The sequence below is a fragment of the Sceloporus undulatus genome, chromosome 1, assembly GCF_019175285.1.
Source record: "Sceloporus undulatus isolate JIND9_A2432 ecotype Alabama chromosome 1, SceUnd_v1.1, whole genome shotgun sequence".
NCBI lineage: Eukaryota > Metazoa > Chordata > Lepidosauria > Squamata > Phrynosomatidae > Sceloporus > Sceloporus undulatus.
In genome coordinates, this window is record NC_056522.1 from 170,822,715 (window position 1) to 170,842,280 (window position 19,566).

At 43.2% G+C, this 19,566-nt stretch overlaps 2 protein-coding genes across 6 annotated transcripts in view; both read right to left on the reverse strand.

Annotated features, from left to right (window-relative positions):
• Positions 1-10,716, reverse strand: part of RCBTB1 (RCC1 and BTB domain containing protein 1) — a 56,158-nt gene extending 45,442 nt beyond the window's left edge. For all 5 annotated transcript variants that reach the window (XR_006102054.1, XR_006102055.1, XM_042450396.1 and 2 more), the window contains exons 1-3: positions 10,586-10,716; positions 8,275-8,425; positions 6,214-6,380 (exon numbers count right to left, since the gene is read on the reverse strand). Coding sequence is in view for 3 of the 5 variants with exons in the window: in XM_042450396.1 (XP_042306330.1) it covers positions 6,214-6,380; positions 8,275-8,425; positions 10,586-10,708 (441 nt within the window). In the remaining 2 variants the exon portion in view is untranslated. The remainder of the gene's footprint in view (positions 1-6,213; positions 6,381-8,274; positions 8,426-10,585) is intronic.
• Positions 10,653-19,566, reverse strand: part of EBPL (EBP like) — a 30,928-nt gene continuing 22,014 nt past the window's right edge. Inside the window, exon 5 of the mRNA XM_042450491.1 lies at positions 10,653-10,791. Coding sequence (XP_042306425.1) covers positions 10,755-10,791 — 37 coding nt within the window. The 3' untranslated portion in view covers positions 10,653-10,754. The remainder of the gene's footprint in view (positions 10,792-19,566) is intronic.

Below are 19,566 nucleotides of genomic sequence, written 5' to 3' on the forward strand. Positions count from 1 at the left end.
AGAAATGTATGTGCTATGGCTTTGATGCTGCAGAGCTTTTAGAAGCATTATATCCAATATTTTAAAGGCTAAATTTACAATCTCTAGTTTTGCTTTATTTTGTTTCTGCCATGTGCCTCTAGGGTGTTTCATAACTTCACAACAACATTCCTTAGTACTTTGAGAAACTGAATACACTGGTACCCCGGGATACGAAATGATCGGCTTACGAAATTTCCGGGATACGAAAATCGCGGCTTGGAAAAAACTGTTCCGGGTTACGAAAGATTTTTCGGGTTACGAAATTCTTTTCGGCGCGAAATTCAAATGATGCAAAGTGCATCTACTGGCTTTCAAGGGATTTCCAGGGCTAACGGAAACCTAAGTGGGCTGGATTAGAGTTAGCTTTGGCGGGAGAATTTTGAATTTCGTTAGGCAGCATGATGGCTTGCGAAATCAAAAGCCAATCAATTGGATGGCTAACGAAAGTGGGGGTGGGTGGCTTGCCTGAGAATAGGGCTTCCATTGATCTGCCCCCTTTGTCTGGCCCTGCGGACTGGTGAGAAAGAGTCTCTTTGGAGCTCCAACTCTGGTTGCGGTTCGGACGTGTTCCTGGCTTCAGCCTTTGGAATGTTTCTGGCTTTGCCATATCTTCGGATCAAGACCGGAGATCAGCAATTTCCTAACGGTAGGTTGATGGATGTTTACCTTCTTCGTGGGGGTGGGCTGGGGTGAGACAGGTGTGACCATGCTTTTGCTGTGGGTGCTGGTTGTTTTGTTTTTTTTTTTTCAAAGTGGTGGATGTGGGGTTTGGCTACTGGCATTTGTGATTTGGGGATTGGGTTGTGGTGTGCTGGTTGTGCCTTTTTTTGGGTTTTTTTCCTTTTAGGGTGACATGCTCTGAATTGGGGATGATGGGTCGGGTGGCAGGGATGCCTTTTTTGGGGGTTTTTCCTGTAGGGTGACATGCTCTGAATTGGGGATGATGGGTCTGGTGTGGCAGGGATGCCTTTTTGGGTTTTTGGCGTTAGGGTGGCGCATGCTCTGAATTGGGGAGATGGGTCGGGTGTCGAAGGGATGCCTTTTTTGGTTTTTGTTTGCTGTTAGTGTGGCATGCTCTTGAAGTGGGGGATGAGGGGGCTGGTGTGCAGGGATGCTTTTTTTGGGTTTTTTCCTTTTAGGGGGACATGCCCTGAATTGGGGATAGGGGTCTGGTGTGGCAGGGATGCCTTTTGTTGGGTTTTTCCTTTTAGGGACAGTCTCTGAATTGGGGATGATGGGTCTGGTGTGCAGGGATGCCTGTTTTGGTTTTTTTCCTTTAGGGTGACATGCTCTGAATTGGGGATGATGGGTCTGGTGTGCAGGCATGCCTTTTTGGGGTTTTTTGTGCTGTTAGTGTGACATGCTCTGAATTGGGGGATGATGGGTCTGGTGTGCAGGCATGCCTTTTTTGGTTTTTTCCTTTTAGGGTGACATGCTCTGAATTGGGGGATGATGGGTCCTGGTGTGCAGGCATGCCTTTTTGGGGGGTTTTTCCTTTTAGGGTGACATGCTCGTGAATTGGGGATGATGGGTCGGGTGTGCAGGCATGCCTTTTTTGGGGTTGTTTTTTCCTTTTAGGGTGACATGCTCTGAAGGGGATGAATGGGTCTGGTGTGCAGCATGCCTTTTTTGGGGTTTTTTCCTTTTAGGGTGACATGCTCTGAATTGGGGATGATGGGTCTGGTGTGGCAGGCATGCTTTTTTGGTTTTTTTTTTTTGCTGGAGTGTGGCATGCTCGAATGGGGATGATGGGCTTCATTTGCTGCTTTGATTCTTCATGGCTGTGCTGTTTTCCAAAGTGTGGTGTGTGACTTTTAACACTTTGGCTATGGTCACAGGTGGCCAGAGACCTCACCACAAGGGTGGCATTTTCAGATTTGGGGTTTCTGGCCTATGGGTTTTGTGTCTGGGGTGCTGTGCTCATGGCTTTGATGATTTGAGAGATGTGGGGGGGGACTTTTGCAAGATTTGGGCCAGAGAGGGGGACCCATGGGGGTGGGGGTGGTTTCCAATTGTGGCTTTTGTGCTCAGTGCCTCCGTGCCTTTGTCCTTTTAGGCTGAGCTATGGCTCCCAAGCCAAGCGGTGAGAAAAAGAGAGGGCTCCCTTGTCCTTTGGAGGACAAAAGGACATCATTGCCAAGCACGAGAGGGGCGGTGCTTGGTGGACATTGCCAAGGAGTATGGACGCAACCCTCGACGATGGGCACTGTCCTCAAGCAAAAGGAGGCCACAGAGCTGTTGTGGCTCCAGCGAAAGGCGTGACGACCATCGCCAAGCAGAGGACACGAAGCACGAGGAGATGGAGCGCCTGCTTCTCCTCTGGATCAAGGAAAAGGAGCGAGTCGGGGACACCGTACCACCGCGGTCATCTGCGAGAAGGCCACCGCCATCATACGAAGACCTGGCCAGCAAGGAGGCAGGCAAGGAACTTCTTCGCAGGAGAGCCAGCCACCCTGAACTTCAAAGCATCACGTGGCTGGTTCGAGAGGTTCAAGAGGAGGACCGGGATCCCTATCTGTCGTCCGTCACGCGCGAGGCGTCCAGCGCAGACCACCAGGCCCCGAAGCATTCGTCGTCACGTTCAAGGCCATGGTGGAGGAGGAAGGCTACGCCCCGCAGCAAGTCTTCAACGGCGACGAGACGGGCCTCTTCTGGAAGAAGATGCCTCGCCGCACCTACATCAGCCAGGAGGAGAGGAGACTGCCAGGCCACAAGCCTATGAAGGACCGCTGTCACACTTGCGTTGGTGCCAATGCCACGGGGACTGTAAGGTCAAGCCCCTGTTGGGGTACCACTCCGAGAATCCAAGGGCCTTCAAGGCACACAACATCCAGAAGGAAAGGTTTGCCATTGATGTGGCGCTCCAATGGCCGCGCATGGGTCACAACGCCTCCTTTTCGTCGAGTGGATACAGCGCTTCGCCCCGACAGTGAAGCGGTACTGGAGGAGAGGATTTGCCCTGAAGTGCCTCCTCCTCTGGACAATGCTCCTGCACACCCGCAGGGCCTGGAGAAGGACATCCTCGCGGAGTCTCCTTCATCAAGGTCCAGTTTCTTGCCACCCAACACGACCTCCCCTCTTGCAACCCATGGACCGCAGGTGATCGCCACTTCAAGAAGGTCTACACCAAGCACCTGTTCAAGCGTGCTTCGATGTGACGGAGACACACAGCTGACCCTTCGTGAGTTCTGGAAGCAGCATTTTGACATCGTGGGTGTGCTTGAAGATGGTGGACTTGGCCTGGCAGGCGATCACCAGGCGCAACCTGATTGCTGCATGGAGGAAGCTGGTGGCCTGATGCTTCTTCCCTGGAAGGGTTGCAGATCGAGGGTGCTGAGCCAGGTGAAGAAGAATAGGTGCACGAGATCGACCATCGCAAGGTCCCTGGGACTCGAGGGGGACACGACGACGTGGAGGAACTGATCGAGAGCACAACGAGGACCTGACAACAGAGGACCTCAAGGCCTGGCGGCGATGCAACACTCTGCTGCCGTGGATGAGGACGTGCCCATTTCGACAGGGCCAGCAGGAGGAGGTGCGGGGGGCATCTTTGCCAACGGCAGACATTAAAGACATTCTGGAGGCAATCCACATGTGGCTCCTTTGTGGAGAAGCACCACCCTGAGCAGGTGCTGACCAGCCATGCCATTGAACATTTCGATAATGTCTGCCTTAGCCATTAAGAACCTGCTTAAGGGCCGGCAAAGGCAGAAATCCGTGGACCAGTCTTCACTAGAGAGGGAGAACCGTCATCCAAGAAGGCAAAAGGTGACCCTAAAAAAAAGGTGACCCTTAAAAAAAACACCAAATTTTTTTTAAAAAATGGTTACTTGTGTAAATTGGTGGCATTGGCTAACTGGCTGAATTGGTTAAATTGCTTGAATTGGATAAATTGGCTGAAGTGGTTAAGGCTTGAATTGGCTTGAAGTGGTTAAATTGCTGGATTGTTTAAATTTGGCTTTTGGGCGCCCTCCTCCTCTCTCCTCCTCCTCCTCCTGCCCACTCCGACATGCCAGGACCAGTGGCCAAGACCAGCAAAGGTAAGAAAACACTTTTTTTCTTTACCTTAGATGGGACGTGACCAGGGGTTGCATGTTCAGATTGGGTTTTTGGCCTTTGGGTTTGAGTTCTGGGGTGGGATGGTCGCATGGGAGTGATGATTTGAGAGTGTGGGATGTGGGGTGAGTTTGGCAAGTCTGGCCTGGATGGATGTGGGCCATAGAGTGTGGCCAGGGGGTTGCTTTTAGATTTGGGGTTCGTGGGTCATGGCTGTGAGATTTGAGAGCAGGTCCTCCTCCTCCTTCCCCTGCCTCACCTGAGTGCCAAGATCAGCAACACTTTTTTTCTTACCTTTAGAATGGGCCTGACCATGGGGTTGCATGTTCAGATTTGGGGTTTCGGGCCTTTGGGTTTGAGTTCTGGGTGGTATGGTCATGGGAGTGATGATTGAGAGTGTGGAGGTGGGGTTTTATTTGGCAAGTCGGGCCTTGATTTGATGTGGGCCATAGAGTGTGGCCATGGGGTTGCTTTTTAGAATTTGGGGTTGCTTTGGTCAGGCTGTGATGATGAGAGCAGGTCCTCCTCCTCCTTCCCGCCTCACTCTGAGAGGCCAAGACCAGCAACACTTTTTTTCTTTATCCTTAGAAAGGGGCCTGACCAGGGGTGTTGCATGTTCAGATTTGGGGTTTCTGCCTTTGGGTTTGAGTTCTGGGGTGGTATGGCCATGGGTGTGATGCGGATTGGATGTGGGTTGGGTTGTGAGTTTTGCAAGTCTGGCCGGGCTTTGTGTGGGCCAGAGAGTGTGCCCATGGGGTTGGTTTTTAATTTGGGGTTGCTTTGGCCATGGGTGTGATGTTGAGAGTGTGGGATGTGGGGTTTGAGTTTTGCAGATCTGGCCTTGATTTGATGTGGGCCATAGAGTGGGTGACCATGGGGTTGGTTTTTTAAATTTGGGGTTCTTTGTCATGGGTGGTGATTGCGAGAGTGTGGGATGTGGGGTTTGGTTTTGCAAGTCTGGCCTGGCTTTGATGTGGGCCATAGAGTGTGACCATGGGGTTGGTTTTTTAAATTTGGGGTTCTTGGTCATGGGTGTGATGATTTGAGAGTGTGGGATGTGGGGTTTGAGTTTTGCAAGTCTGGCCTGGCTTTGATGTGGGCCATAGAGTGTGACCAGGGGTTGGTTTTTTAAATTTGGGGTTCTTTGGTCATGGGTGTGATGATTTGAGGTGTGGGATGTGGAGCTGAGTTTTGCAAGTCGGGCCGGGCTTTGATGTGGGCCTAGAGTGTGACCATGGGGTGGTTTTTTAAATTTGGGGGTCTTTGGTCATGGGTGTGATGATTGAGAGTGTGGTGGGGGTGGAGTTGCAAGTCTGGCCTGGCTTTGATGTGGGCCATAGAGTGTGACCATGGGTTGGTTTTTTAAATTTGGGGTTCTTGGTCATGGGTGTGATGATTTGAGAGCAGCTCCTCTGCCTCACTCGAGATGCCAGAACCATCAAAGATAAGAAAAAAACTTTTTTTCTTATCCTTTAGAAACTTTAGAATAGACCTGCCAGTCATTGTTAAGCTCTTAGTGCCTCAGGCAACTGTATTACATTGTATTGTAGGGTACTTAGCTTAATAGGCCTCTATTGTGCCTTTGTTTTGACTGGCAGGTTCAGTCTGAGGTCTTGGAACGCATTAGTTATTTTCAATGGGAAAAGCGTTTCGGGTTACGAAATTTTCGGCTTACGAAAGAAAGCGGAACGAATTAATTTCGTAACCGAGGTACAAGTTACAATATTTAATCTGGTGTTGTTGCAAGTTATTCAGAAACAGCTTCTCTTGAAATTAGGAAGGATACAAACTAACGCTTTAAAGTCAAATAGTTTAGAGGATTTTTATATTGCCTTTCACCTAGCTTTTTATCTACCCTTGAACTACATACAGCTCTTTTGTTTTTTTTTGCGTACATGTTAAAGACTGTCCAAAAAGAGACTTTCGCAGGCACAATGGTAGTCCATTTCCTTTGTAAACGAAATGACTGTACATCATAAAACATGTTATCTGTTATGATAAGATTTCAAGCAGAAACATTTCACTAGCCAATTATTAATGGCAGCACATCATTCACCATTCAAGGACAGCTTTTTGAAGACTAAAAGACTTTCAGCAGCAAATGTTTTAGCAACTAGTTGAAAAGAGAAGACTTACATCACCATCAGAGGATAGCGCTAATGAATGATGGGATCCACAAGCCACTTCAATTACTTTCTTGATTAACAAATTGGTACAAACTTGAATAGGTGTGACACCCTGGTTCGTGGTCCCATTTCCAAGCTGACTATATCCATTATGGCCCCATGCATAAACTTCACCATCTATGGAAAATACAAAAAAACAAAATTTCTACATAATAATATTTACTTAAATTTAAGAGATACTTAAGTGATTATTTTCAATTCCAACTATCAGAACCAGAAAAGAAAAATATTAGATAAACAATCAAATTTTAACTTCCAATTCTTCTGCTTACCCTCGCAGGATAATTAGAAACAGAGACAACTGGAACTGGCATACATTAACTGGAAAAAAGTGAAGTTAATGAAAGACAAACAATTAGCTTATTGCTAAACATACTGTTTCCTTCCAGCTCAAAGGATCAAAGTACTCCATGCAAAATCCTTCAGTATACAGTTCAAGCTTAGCACAGATCACTGCCCACTCTCAGTATTTTGAAATCATGTTGATGTCCCACAGTATAATTTACAGTATAATTCTGTAAATAAAGCAATCAGCTTTCACAACCACAAAGAAGAAACTCCATACATGATTTCAGTCATACACCAAGGCATTGCACCAAAAAAGACAATCCTTCTATCACCATCAGCAACAAAAGCATCCTGCCTTCTTCCCAAGATTGGACATCAATACATCATATAAATCAGAATGATTGCAATATAATAATAATAATAATTTGTTTTATTTATATACCGCTATTCCAAAGATCATAGCGGTGAACAGAAAGTAAGCTAATTAGCAAGTAAGCTAATATAATTAAAAACAAGCAACATGTCAACATTAAAATCAATATGTTAATTAAAATTAACATATTAACCATATTTACAACACATACTTTAAAGAGGAAAAAAACATGGTTGAAACAGTACAATTTAAAACAATTCTCCAGGCTCTTACAGTCTTTTCCTTTAATGTCTCCCACTCTAAATGACTGTCTGAATTTTTTTTTAAATGTATGAAGAAGGGGGCCAATTTTAGCTTCTCTACAGTGGTAGTTCCAAAGTCTTACAGGGAGTCACTTAGAAGGCCCTCTCTCTCTCATGTTGCCACCAACCATCCTTATGAAAATGGTAGGGTTGAAAGAAGGGCCTCTCTTCCAGATCTCAGGGTCCAGACATACTCATAAGGAGAGATGCAGTCTGTCAGAAATCCTAGACCTAAACCATATAAGGCTTTATAAATAAAGTGCGAATGCAGTCCCCCACTACCACAAATTATGCAGTCGAGTTTGATCAGTTGATCGTAATAAATCTATATAAGGCTTAATAGATCACAACCGGCACTTAGAATTGTGCCTGGAAACAGACTAGCAGCCAATGGGGATGTTATAGTAGGGAAGTTTATTTCACTTTGTATCCAATGACATTTCCAAACGCTCTTCAAAGGTAGGTCCACACAGAGCACACTGCAGTAGTCCAAATGCATGTATACATAGTTCATGTCAGTGGACAGGAAAAGTGGATGAGTGCATGAACATATTTACTTTGAGGAGACACGGCAGGGATGAGCAAACATTTTTCTGTGGAGAGGGCAACATTCCCTTGTGGACTATATGTTAGGAGTTTCGTGGAAGTAGTGGATGAGGCTAAGGTCTGTGGTAAATAGTGAACAGTGCATCACAGAAGAGTCCAGCCATCTTCTCTTTCTCTCGCAATGCAGCGGACACCTGAAATTAGGCACAAAACTACTACAGATGATGTGTGTGTGTGTGTGTGTGCGCATGCGTGCGCGCAGCTTGAGAGCTACAGGCTGCCCACTCTTGGTTTAGCATAAGAGGCTGGTGATATCAATTCCTGTTTTTAGTCCGAATACAAGAAAAGAGATATAATGAAACTACCGCCAATAGGATGATCCCTCACAAATGCATCTCCAAAATAGGAGCAAGTCACTCAAGTCCCCTTTCTAACAAATGCTTCCTTACATTTATTAGAGAATATACAACTAGGATTGCTAAAGAACAAAAAGATTTCCTACCTTCTGTACTGAGTACCACATGAGGCCCACTTCCATAACTGATACTGCGAATCCGCTTTCCACATAAGCTTTCAAGCTTCTTTGGTACAATGGTGCTCTGGTTATCTCCAGTTCCCAGACAATTACTACAGTTTAGTCCAAATACAAAAACCTGGAAAGAAGCCGATCAGTCAACAATACTTTCATTTATGACAATGGTGATCAAGATGAACGTCAATTAAGTTCAGTTAGACTGTGTGAGCATCTGTGCATGCACATGTATGTGTACACACACACACGAGAGAGAGAGACTGCATTTTAGGAACTGAACAGGATTTGTACTTTTCAGTTACAGCTTCTATACCAAGATAAAGATAGCTTAGAATAAAGGCAAGGCATAATAAACATGAAAGAGCCTGAACTACCTGCAACTGAATCAGAAGTAACTGGGAAGAATATCTGGCCAGGATCCACTGGGTACTTGTGCTGATAGGAGAAGCAAGTACAGTCTGCCCATGCCATGACTTGAGGTCACGCAGACAGCAAGGTCCAGTGGGACAAAATAGTGTGGGTGCCACAGGTGCGTACGCGGCGTCACACATGGAAACATCACCATAGGAATCCACAGGATTCCAGCATAGGCATTTTTTCTCATATGCCAGGGGGGTCTGGAACAGATCCCCCGCATATAGGAAGGACCCACTGTACCCAATGAATAGAGGCCCCTGACTTCTGAGGTCTCAAAAGGTCTGGGGTAAAATTATTTGGTATCCAGAGTCTTGAGGTAAATTGTCATCATGGCACACAAATCCATCTGCATCTGGAGGCAATTTTGGGATGGAGGGGGGCAAACAAGTTGAAGCTTAATCCAAACAAGACACAAATGCTGTGTGATAGGAAAATCTGTGGGCCTGTATGAAGATAGCATTCCCCCTAAAGAACCAAGTACCTGGGAGTTCTCCTGCATCAATTCTCCACAGGCTGCCATCAGCCTTCAGTTCCTTCATGGTTTAGGGGCAGGTTATATGAAGGATAGTCTGACTGTACAGGAACCTATCTTGTGCTTTTAATGTACTGAGCCTTCAGTTTCTACCTGATGCTGCTGTATGATGTTTTTTATATTTTAAATACAGTCAGCCCCCGGTATCCATGGATTCTTTATCCACTGATTCAAGCATCCACAGCTTTAAAATATTAATAATGTACATAAATTACAAAAAGCATACCTTGATTTTGCCATTTCAGATAAGGGAACACAATTATACTATGCCACTGTATTTAATGGGACTTGAGTATCCACAGATTTTGGTATCCCCAGGGGGGGTCCTAGAACCAAACCACAATGGATACCAAGGGCTCACTGTATTATTTTTATAGTTTGCCTATTTTATATTTTAATGTAGGCCATAAACTATAATGTTTCTACTTTCAAAAACAGGCAATTTGCCATAATTTGTAGAGACTTTGCACTGGATCTAGGAACTGCCAAGTTAGCACACACACTAAAATTAAGGAGATGCTGATCACAGATAACTTACACTGTTTCTACCCTGTTACCATCTCTCCAATATGCTCATTTCTCATTTTGTATGTTACTATTGAAACATGAAAGTTCTTCCCTTTTTTGCACTTAGTAATCTCTCTGTCTTGTGGTTATGATTCCTTCTCAGAAAGGTCTTCACACTCATAGCCCAATGCTAAAGGTATGCAGTCTATCCCAATGTGAGAGAAAGGTGATATATAAATCCCTGAAATAATAATAAAAATAAAAATATGGCCCTTCAGATGATTTGGATGTCAATTCCCATCATGGCAAATAGTAAAGAATTAAACAAGTTGAAGCTACAAGCATCTGGAAGACAAGAGGTAACATACTGCTACTATAGATATTTACCAAGCAGTCCTATTGAGTGCAGTGACATTATTTGGGATTAAGTATTCATAGCATTATAGTTTCAAGTGTCTATTCAGAAGTCCACCTTGCTGAATTTGCTGAGACAAAAAGTGTATGACTTAAGATTTAGTTGTTGAGTAAATAATTCCAATGTGCCCAGAGAAAAAATTAGTAGAAATCAGTTAATTTCCTAATAGTCAGAGCTAGAAGATACAATTGTTCAGTATAAAAAGTTTACGGCTATGAGAATAAGTTGGTTTTTATTACGCTCTAAGGAGAATTTAGTTGGCTATCAATTTTTATAATTAATTTTAGAATCTTATTAATACCACTAAAATGCAAATTATCTGTTACTTAGATTTATGGACAGAATAACCCTTTTTTGTCAAGCCATTTAAACAACTAAAAACATTTACATGGCTGTCTTAATGTTCTTACCTCATCATTGTGAGTTATGTATATAGCTTCATTGGCAGAAGTTCCAAACACACATGCTTTCCAGATAGTTGCTATTTCTTGAGGTGAAAGCAATGTAAATATCGGCCACTTTCCTACATCCATCCTGATACATGCCGATCTTCATAACAGACTTAAATATGTTGGTGTATCATCTACGATTTAATAAAACAAATTCATGGAATAACCTGGAATGATAAAAAAAGATGTTTAGAATAGGCTACTCAAGATATGAACAACCTCAATATGCCAGAGACATTTTATTTGAGGCAAATGAGGAATTAATTACAAGCATGGGGGTATCCCAATATGTCATTACAGAGATATGAAGGTTGAGGGAAGGAGAATGTGTACGTTATAGTTTGAATGAAGAACAGAGGCAGACACTGAAATAAACTATGAAATATTGTCTCTACTGGAGTGAATAAAATGGTTTTTCAGTGACTATTAACTCAAAACATGCAATATGAAGACTTTAATGCAAGGCTACCATATTAAAGTTTAAAATGATGTGTATTACCTTGCTTAATAATAAAAATCTGCATCTACTGTATTTCCATCCCACCCAACAGTTGTCTGTCAGGATGATGGATGGAAGAAGCTTCAAGACTTTCAGAAATTTTATGTCTCTGAAAATGGTTATACTGTACTCTATTTAGTTTTCTCACCCGGGTAGGGTAACGATGGTCAGAAAGTGCAGGATTTTGTGATAATTCCCTTGAACCTTTTTCTACCCCAGCCACATTTAAGCAGCCATAAATAATTTAACTCTCACATCCCAGAATGATTCTATTTGACTCGGAAGACCCCCAGGATTTGTGGTTGAAAAGCTGCTCTGCCATCTTCTTAATACCAAATATCAGGAGTCTGGTCCAGGAAGAATCTACCCCTTTTGTTCAGTTCCCTCTTGTTCCAAAACATTCTCCAGCATATAATAATCCAAGACCTTCCTTTCAACATTACTATCTCATATCTGTGTTGAGACTCCTCTTTCTACACAGTCCTGAACAGAGAACTGGCAGCATTCTGGTGGAAGCCACTTTTGTGGCCAAGTGCTTTCAATGTCATATCTACCAACCTAAATTTGTTTTCAGATGCTCACTACTACATTTACCCACAGCACTGGTCATGACCCATTATCCCTGGGACGCCTAATGTCAGTAGCCTTGCAAGCCTATCACCAACCCAGCTGCTTATGTCTGTAAGGATCAAATCTCTCAACATTTATTTTAAAAAAGCAACCTTGCCTATGCTATTGCCCTAGCTACCTAATTACTACCTATCACGAGGTTCAACTTTGGGTGGATACTGATTTTTTACATTTAACAAACTCTTTGACAATTTCAGAGGTTACGCTCATGACTTGCAGAAAAGCAGAAAAATGTTGCCATACCACCTGGATATCTACTTAATAGACATCGGATTGAGACTTGCCAAGAAAACCCCATTATAGGTTTGCTTTGTTGCTGTATGCCTCCAACTCATTTTTGACTCACAGCGACCCTAAGGCAAACTATCATAGGGTTTTCTTGGTAAGTTTTCTTCAGAGGGGATTTGCCATAGCCATCCTCAGAGGATGAGAGAGTGTGACTTGCCCAAGGTCATTCAGTGGGTTATTTATGTTTGAGTGGGGAATTAATCCAACACTCTTAGTCCAATACACATACCTTTGTCTTAGGGCCACCATAAATCAGAAATGACTTGAAGGCACAGAACAACAAACAATGAATGCAAGGATACTTTAATCAGCAGCCTGCACAGCATTTATAATATGCATGCTATGTAATTTTACCAATAAGGATTGTAATACTGTTCATTTCTATAAAAGTGAGTACTGACGATCACATATTCTCCAAAGGAGAGGCAGAAAAGGAAGACACACATGACGGAGGACCCTAAATGTTTGAAGCAAGAAGAGAAGCTCTACAAGCCAAAATGTCCAGTTTTTCAGCACATCCACATCCCAACAATACAAAAAGAGAACTTACATTCCTCATGTAAGCATATTAACTGTTAAGCCCCTTTGATCCTTTCCTTGCCACTGTGATGCCTAGGTCCTAAGTCTCCTGTAACTACGTGAAAGGAACTGTGGGGCACTCATGGCACAATCAAGTAAACACCAGAAATACAGATCTCTCCTTCAGCAGTTGTTTGTTGACACTGGAATTTCTGCTTAGAGAAGGCTACCTCAAAAGCAACCATACATTTGTGCAAACAGGTGAAAAACACCATCCAGCTTGTTTCAGTTTAAAGAAAACATGCTTCAGAAAAGGCATAGGAATGTCACCCTTTCCTATCTATCCTTCTCCACTGCAAGAGGAAAACTATAAACAGAAGACAAAGAGGCTTTAGCAAAACACATCCCTCCCCAGATTTTAGGACAACCTGCTAACCTCTTGGATCATTGATTCATGAACTTTTCAGATGACGATGATGACAATTTGACACTAGATCAGATGTTTAAGGAAGCCAGCATGGCATAGTGGTTTGAGAGTTGGATAGTGACTCTGGAGATCAGGATTCGGTTCCCTGCTTGGCCATGAACCCCTTTGGGTGACCCTCTCAGCCTCAGAGGAGTACTCCATGGTAAGCATTGCCTTAGGGTCACTATAAGTTAGAAACTACTTGAAGGCACACAACGCACACATACACAGATGTTTAAGGACTAATATCAAGTTTTTATCTTACTGTAAGAGGAGAAAGATGGGCTATACATCAAGGGAAGGGGGGGAATGCAGTGCCACCTAAGTTTTCCTGACCATTAACAGCAACTGTTATCACCTGCTGCAAAACAACAAACCCCCCCCCCCCAAAGTGCTGGAGAGTTCACAGGATTCAAGTATAGTTCATGAACTCGCAAGTTCACCTGTTAGCAAACCTTGCCCTGACAGATACAGTCAGCCCTCTTTCTCCATGGATTCAAGCATACATGGCTTGAAAATGTTCAGAAAAAGTATAAATTCCAAACAGCTAACCTTAATGTTGCCATTTTATATAAGGGACACCATTTTACTTTGCCACTGTGTTTAATGGGACTTGAGCATCAACAGATTTTGGTATCCATGGGGGTTCCTGGAACCAAAGTGCAGCTGATGACAAGGACCCACTGTACTACTGCTGCTAGAATTCAAAGATATCGCCATGTTAGTCTGTGGAATCAGTCTGTAGAGAGACCTTGCAGAAATAAAGTTGGCAGCATGCGCTTTCCTAGACTAAAGTCTACTTCCTCAAATGCATATCATTATCATCATCAAAAGATATAGCCGTGTTAGTCTGTGGAATCTAGAGAGATCCTGTAGCCCCTTTGAGACTCACTGAAGGAAAGAAGTTGGCAGCAGGAACTTTCCTAGACTAAAGTCTACTTCCTCAGATGCATTTAGACTACTACTGCTGCTGACCAAACACAGAACACAAACTCTAAGGGTCCCGATAAACATGCACACACATACAGGGATGTAGTGGTTTGAGAGTTGGACTAGGGCTCTGGAGACCAAGGGTCAAATCCTGGCTTGGCCATGTAAACCCACTGGGTGACCTTGGGGTGAGTCACACTCTCTCAGCCTCAGAGGATGGCAATATCAAGCTCCCTCTGAAGAAAACCCCACAAAAGGGTCACCTTAGGGTTGCTGTAACTCCAAAATGACTTGAAGGCACAGAACAACAACAACAACAACACACTCCTGCTTTTCTCCTCCTATGTTTTACTACATTCACCTAAATTTAAGGCAATTAAAACAGAAGGTTTTTAAAGACCAGACTGGGGCGGGTGGGAGTTGGATTCTTTTAAATCTATTTTAAACAGTTTAATCTTTTTAACAACATTTTATTCTTTTACATGTTTTAATAGAGTTAATAATTCAGTTCTGTTCCAGTGTAAGGTTTTTCTGTGTTTTTAACTATTTTTAATCTTGTAAGATGCCCAACACCCCCTTGGGCCCCGTTTGGGGAAAGTGGGAAACATAAATAAATATAATAATAATAATAACAACAACAACAATAATAAATAATACACTGTAACTAATAATAGTAATAATAGTAATATACACTGTAATAATACACACTGTAAATAAATTTAATAATAATAATATACACTAAATAAATATAATAATATATGTTGTAAACATAATAATAATAACATGTTGTAAATAATAAGAGTAACAATAATATACACTGTAAATAATAGTAATACTACTAAGAAGGTACCAACTGCCCCCAAAGGCCAGTTTCCAGAGGAGGAGGAGGCTTGCAGGCGCCCCCCTGGACTACCATTCCCATAGAATAACCGTGTGCCCAACTAAGTGGCCAACCGGAGAGGCGGCTGCCTGGGGGTCAATAAAATACATTAAACCGAATTAAAACCAATAACAGCCGCCACCTTGGAAGGGCGCTGCTGGTGCAATGCAAACCCGGGCGGCGCCTGCCTCCGTCCCCCACCAAGAGCCAGCACCCCTTCGGCTCCGATGGCAAAGTCCGCGCGGGCGCCCCTTTAAGTCCTTACTGCGCAGGCGCGGGAAGCCACTCCGAAGCACCAACGCCTCCGCCCTCGCCATGTGACGCGGGCGCCAGCCACACTCGCCTCCGATTGGCTCCCCCCTCGCGACCATAGAGGCAAGAAATATAGAGAACCAGCAGTAGAGGAGGAGGAGGAGGAGGAGGAGGCAGGAATCTTTGGTCCTGAAGCTGGGACTCCGCAGACCTCCGGAGGGAAGCCTCAGGGCAAAAGAGGGCGCCACCAAACGGAGGACATGACCCGATAGTATTCATAATTAGCTTACTTGCTGTTCACCGCTATGATCTTTGGAACAGCGGTATATAAATAAAACAAATTATTATTATTATTATAAACACACACATATATAATAGGTGTATACAGTATGTATATACAGTGGGCCCTTGTTATCCGCTGCAGTTTGGTTCCAAGTCCCATTAAATATAATGAAACAGCAAAATGGTGTCCCTTATTTAAAAAAAAATGGAAAATCAAGGTTTGATGTTTGAAATTTATACTTTTTTTGGAACATTTTCAAACCGTGGATGCTTGAATCCCTGTATAAAAAAATCCCTGTATAAGAAAGGCCGACTGTAGATAGACAGGTACTGTATATATATATATATATGTGTGTGTGTGTGCGTGTATACAAAGAAATATATTTTGTATACATACATACTATGTATAGTGTGTGTATGTATATCTGTATATCTGTATATAGTGTGTATGGCTAGCCTAATGGGGCATTTTCTGGGCCTAAGTGTGTGACGCAGCCACGATCAACCAGTCAGTTTCCATGGCTGAGCAGGGAATCAAACCCTGGTCTCCAGGGTCATAGTTCAAAGCATTACACCATGCTGTCTCTCCCAGATATATCGATGTTGCAGTCAACATATTAGATGGAATCCAACCAGTTTCTTCCACCAATGGGAGACTAATGGGAATAAGGACAGTTTTCAACAATCTTGTCTCCCTGTCCTACTCAAACCTGTCCCCCAGTCCTTCAGAGGGGCTGCAAAGGGAGGAGGGAATTACTCCAAGCCCCCATTTATTCCTTCTGCACTGACTGAAATCTCTAGTTGACGGTTCTTTCTAAGTGGAGTCTGCTGTTTGAAGATGCAAGTCTGCTAATATGAAACAAAAGTTGGGCAAAATGATGTTCAACCACAACTGTCATCAGTTGCAGCCAGCACAGTGAATAGTGAGGGGCGGTGGGATTTTCAATCAGATATCACTTGAAATGCTGCAGGTTGCCCACTCCTGGTTTAAAGCAACAGCAGGGAACATGTCAAGGTATTGCAGGGCTCCAGACTGCTGTCAACCAACAGAGCCAGTGATGCAGGATAATGGGAAGTGCAGTCAAACAATATCTGGAAGATCACAGGTTGGCCATAAATGAATTAAGGCAGAAATTGTAAGAAGACAAACCGTGTAAATAATCACAAAAGGTATTTAATTCAAGGACAGAGAGTTATTAAAGGAAAACAATATCCTACCCACCGCAGATTCTTCATTGAAGAATATCATTAATTAGTTTGTTATAAATAGAAAACTTATAAAACATTATTTTAGTCTTGATTTATAAAATTTCCTGTAAAGCATTAACACGGGAAAGCAGCTCCATTCAGATCAGTGATTTGTGAGTAACAGGTTACAGAGCTACTGAAAATTCTTTAGAAACCAAGTATTACAATTGTTTTATTAACATTTATTCTCATTTGATATTTTAAGCAAACTAAGATGACAATCATCAGCTCCATATGTAACTATAGCTTGTGTTCTCCATCTAAGTGAAACAATTTTTTGTGTGCTCTTTTGCTACAGTAGTAGTCTTCTGTACTGGTGAGATTCAAGGTCAAGCCACAGTTAATTTAATTTTGGCATCAGTATGTTACAGTCCTTTCCCCCTTAAGAGCATGGTAATGCTTTGTGTAGCAAGAACATGACCTTCTGCCATCTGAAAGGGTTCCCTATTGTGTGCCACGTGGGACAGAAGGAAAACAGCCTGTCCCTTGTTCAGCCTCAGAGCCATACTAGAGTAGTGGTGGGATATGGTTGAGAAAGAACACAAACCACTTCCTCTCTGGGTCAGGAAAGGGCATCTCACTTAAATCTGACTGATAATAGGCTGAATCCTAGCTAAAAAAGACCTACCAAATCAATTTCATGTACTTAAGTGATGGAATATTGTTGGTATCAAACATGTTGGATTTAGCCCCCAAACAGGAATCAATAAAAGTATAGTGTCTAGATCAAGGGAAGTAATAGCGCCACTCTATTCTGGTCTGGTCAGGCCCCACCTGGAATATAGTTCTAGTTCCAGTTCTAGGCGCCACAATTCAAAAAAGATGTTGAGAAACTGGAGCGTATCCAAAGGAGGGCGACTAAAATGGTGAAGGGTCTGGAAACCATACCCTATGAGGAATGGCTTAGGGAGCTGGAGATGTTTAGCATGGAGAAAAGAAGGTTACGAGGTGATAGGATGGTCCTGTTTAAGGGATGTCAGCAAGCTTGTTTTCTGCTGCTCCAGAGAACAGGACCCAGAACAATGCATGCAAGCTGCAGGAAAAGAGATCCCACCTCAACATTAGGAGGAACTTCCTGATAGTAAGGGCTGTTCGACAGTGGAGCACACTCCCTCAAAGTGTAGTGGAGTCTCCTTCCCTGGAGGCCTTTAAACAGAGGCTGGCTGCCCATCTGTTGGGGATGCTTTGATTGAGAGGTCCTGCATGGCAGGGAATTGGACTGGATGGGCCTTGTGGTCTCTTCCAACTCTATGATTCTATGTTGGATTTAGCTCCCAAACAGGAATCCATGGCTGATGCTATGTTTAGCTCAGAGAAGAGATGATTATGAAGAAATATGATAACCATCTTTAAAAATCTGAAGGACTACTATGGACATGATGGAGCAAATTTATTTTCTGCTAATCCAAATGGTAGGAATCAAAGCAGTGGATGCAAACTGGGGGGGAAAAAGAGATTTTGACTAAACATTAGGAGGAACATCCAAATAGTCAGGACTGTTTGACAATAGAACAGCCTGTCTCTAAATGTGGGGGACTCTCCTTGTTTGGAAGTTTTTAAACTGAGATTCACTACCTCTCAAGTGGTTTAAGCAGCAGATTCCTACATGGCAGGAAGCTGGACTAGTCCCTTCCAACTGTATGATTCTATTATTCATACAGTCTCCTGAAAAACACAAAGAAAAGACAACTTAATATGTTGCATTTTGTGAACTCCTATCTGAAACATTCTGCATTTCATTAGTATGCTTGTAATCATCAATTATAATTTAATCTCTTATGTCCTGTACATTTTGTCCCTCTCCTACAATCCACTCTTATTTCAAACATGTAGCACTTGTTACAATATAGTTAAGGAATTTTTTTTACTAATTATTTAAATTTTTTTGTTATTTTTATGTTGAGTCTAGTGTCTGAGAAAGAATGGAGAAAAAATTGCAGCTGTATTGCAGGAGAACACTCAGTTACCTCCTTGGGCAAAACAGTTGTAAATCCCCCTTAACAAATGTTCTGCTCTATGATAAATGTCTTTATCATAGAATTGGCAAGTTGTGGCACCAAAACACGGCTTGTGCAAGTCTTTGGTGGGATACAGACCGCCGCTTTGCGGCGGTCTCCCGCTGGCGCCATTTGCTCCGTGCGGGAGCCGCAGCAGCCAAACCGCGCGGCTCCCGCGCGGCGCAAAAAAGAAGCTCCATTTCGGAGCTTCTTTTTGCGGCGCCTTTATGACGTCGCGAGGCGCCGCTGGCACATTCGCGACGTCATAGGCGCCGCAACACGTCTGGACACTATGCGTCCAGTACGTAAACATGGCGGCCCCCATGTGGAAGGGGCGCCGCCATGTTGTACGTCTTCTATACGTACTAGGGTTAGGGGGGTGCGGAAGCACCGCCCCTTCCTAACCCTAGTACGTATAGAAGACGTACTATATGGCGGTTTGTATCCCGCCTTTGAGTGTGTATGTGAAAGGGACTGAATGTGCTCAGCTCTGTGTACATCTCAGGCTAAGAGCAGTTGCCATGATGGGCTCAAAAGGCAGAGTTTGAAATGAGAGAAATGGACTCAGTGCATCACCTGTGTGCATACACAGAGAGAGAATCAGCATTAGTAAATTCTTTTCACCATTCAACTAGTAGAAGAGTGCTCGAGAAAATGGAAACTGTGAAATTTTAGTTGGTCCTAATGAAGATATTCCCGAACTGTGGATTTTAAGATAAATAAGTTCAAGCATCTAGATCAGCTGTAAACAGAAATTACACTTCGTCACCTATTTTATTCTTAAAATAAGTAGTGAGGTTCATTTATTTCATCAAAGAAAATTAGGAAGAAAGTAGCCATCTATGTTGTTAACACTCATTTTTGTTGCTGTTATTTTAAAATGACGTTGTTATATCACATACTCTACCTGTGACTAAAAAAATGTAGCTTAAAGGAGTCAGTGAGTTTACA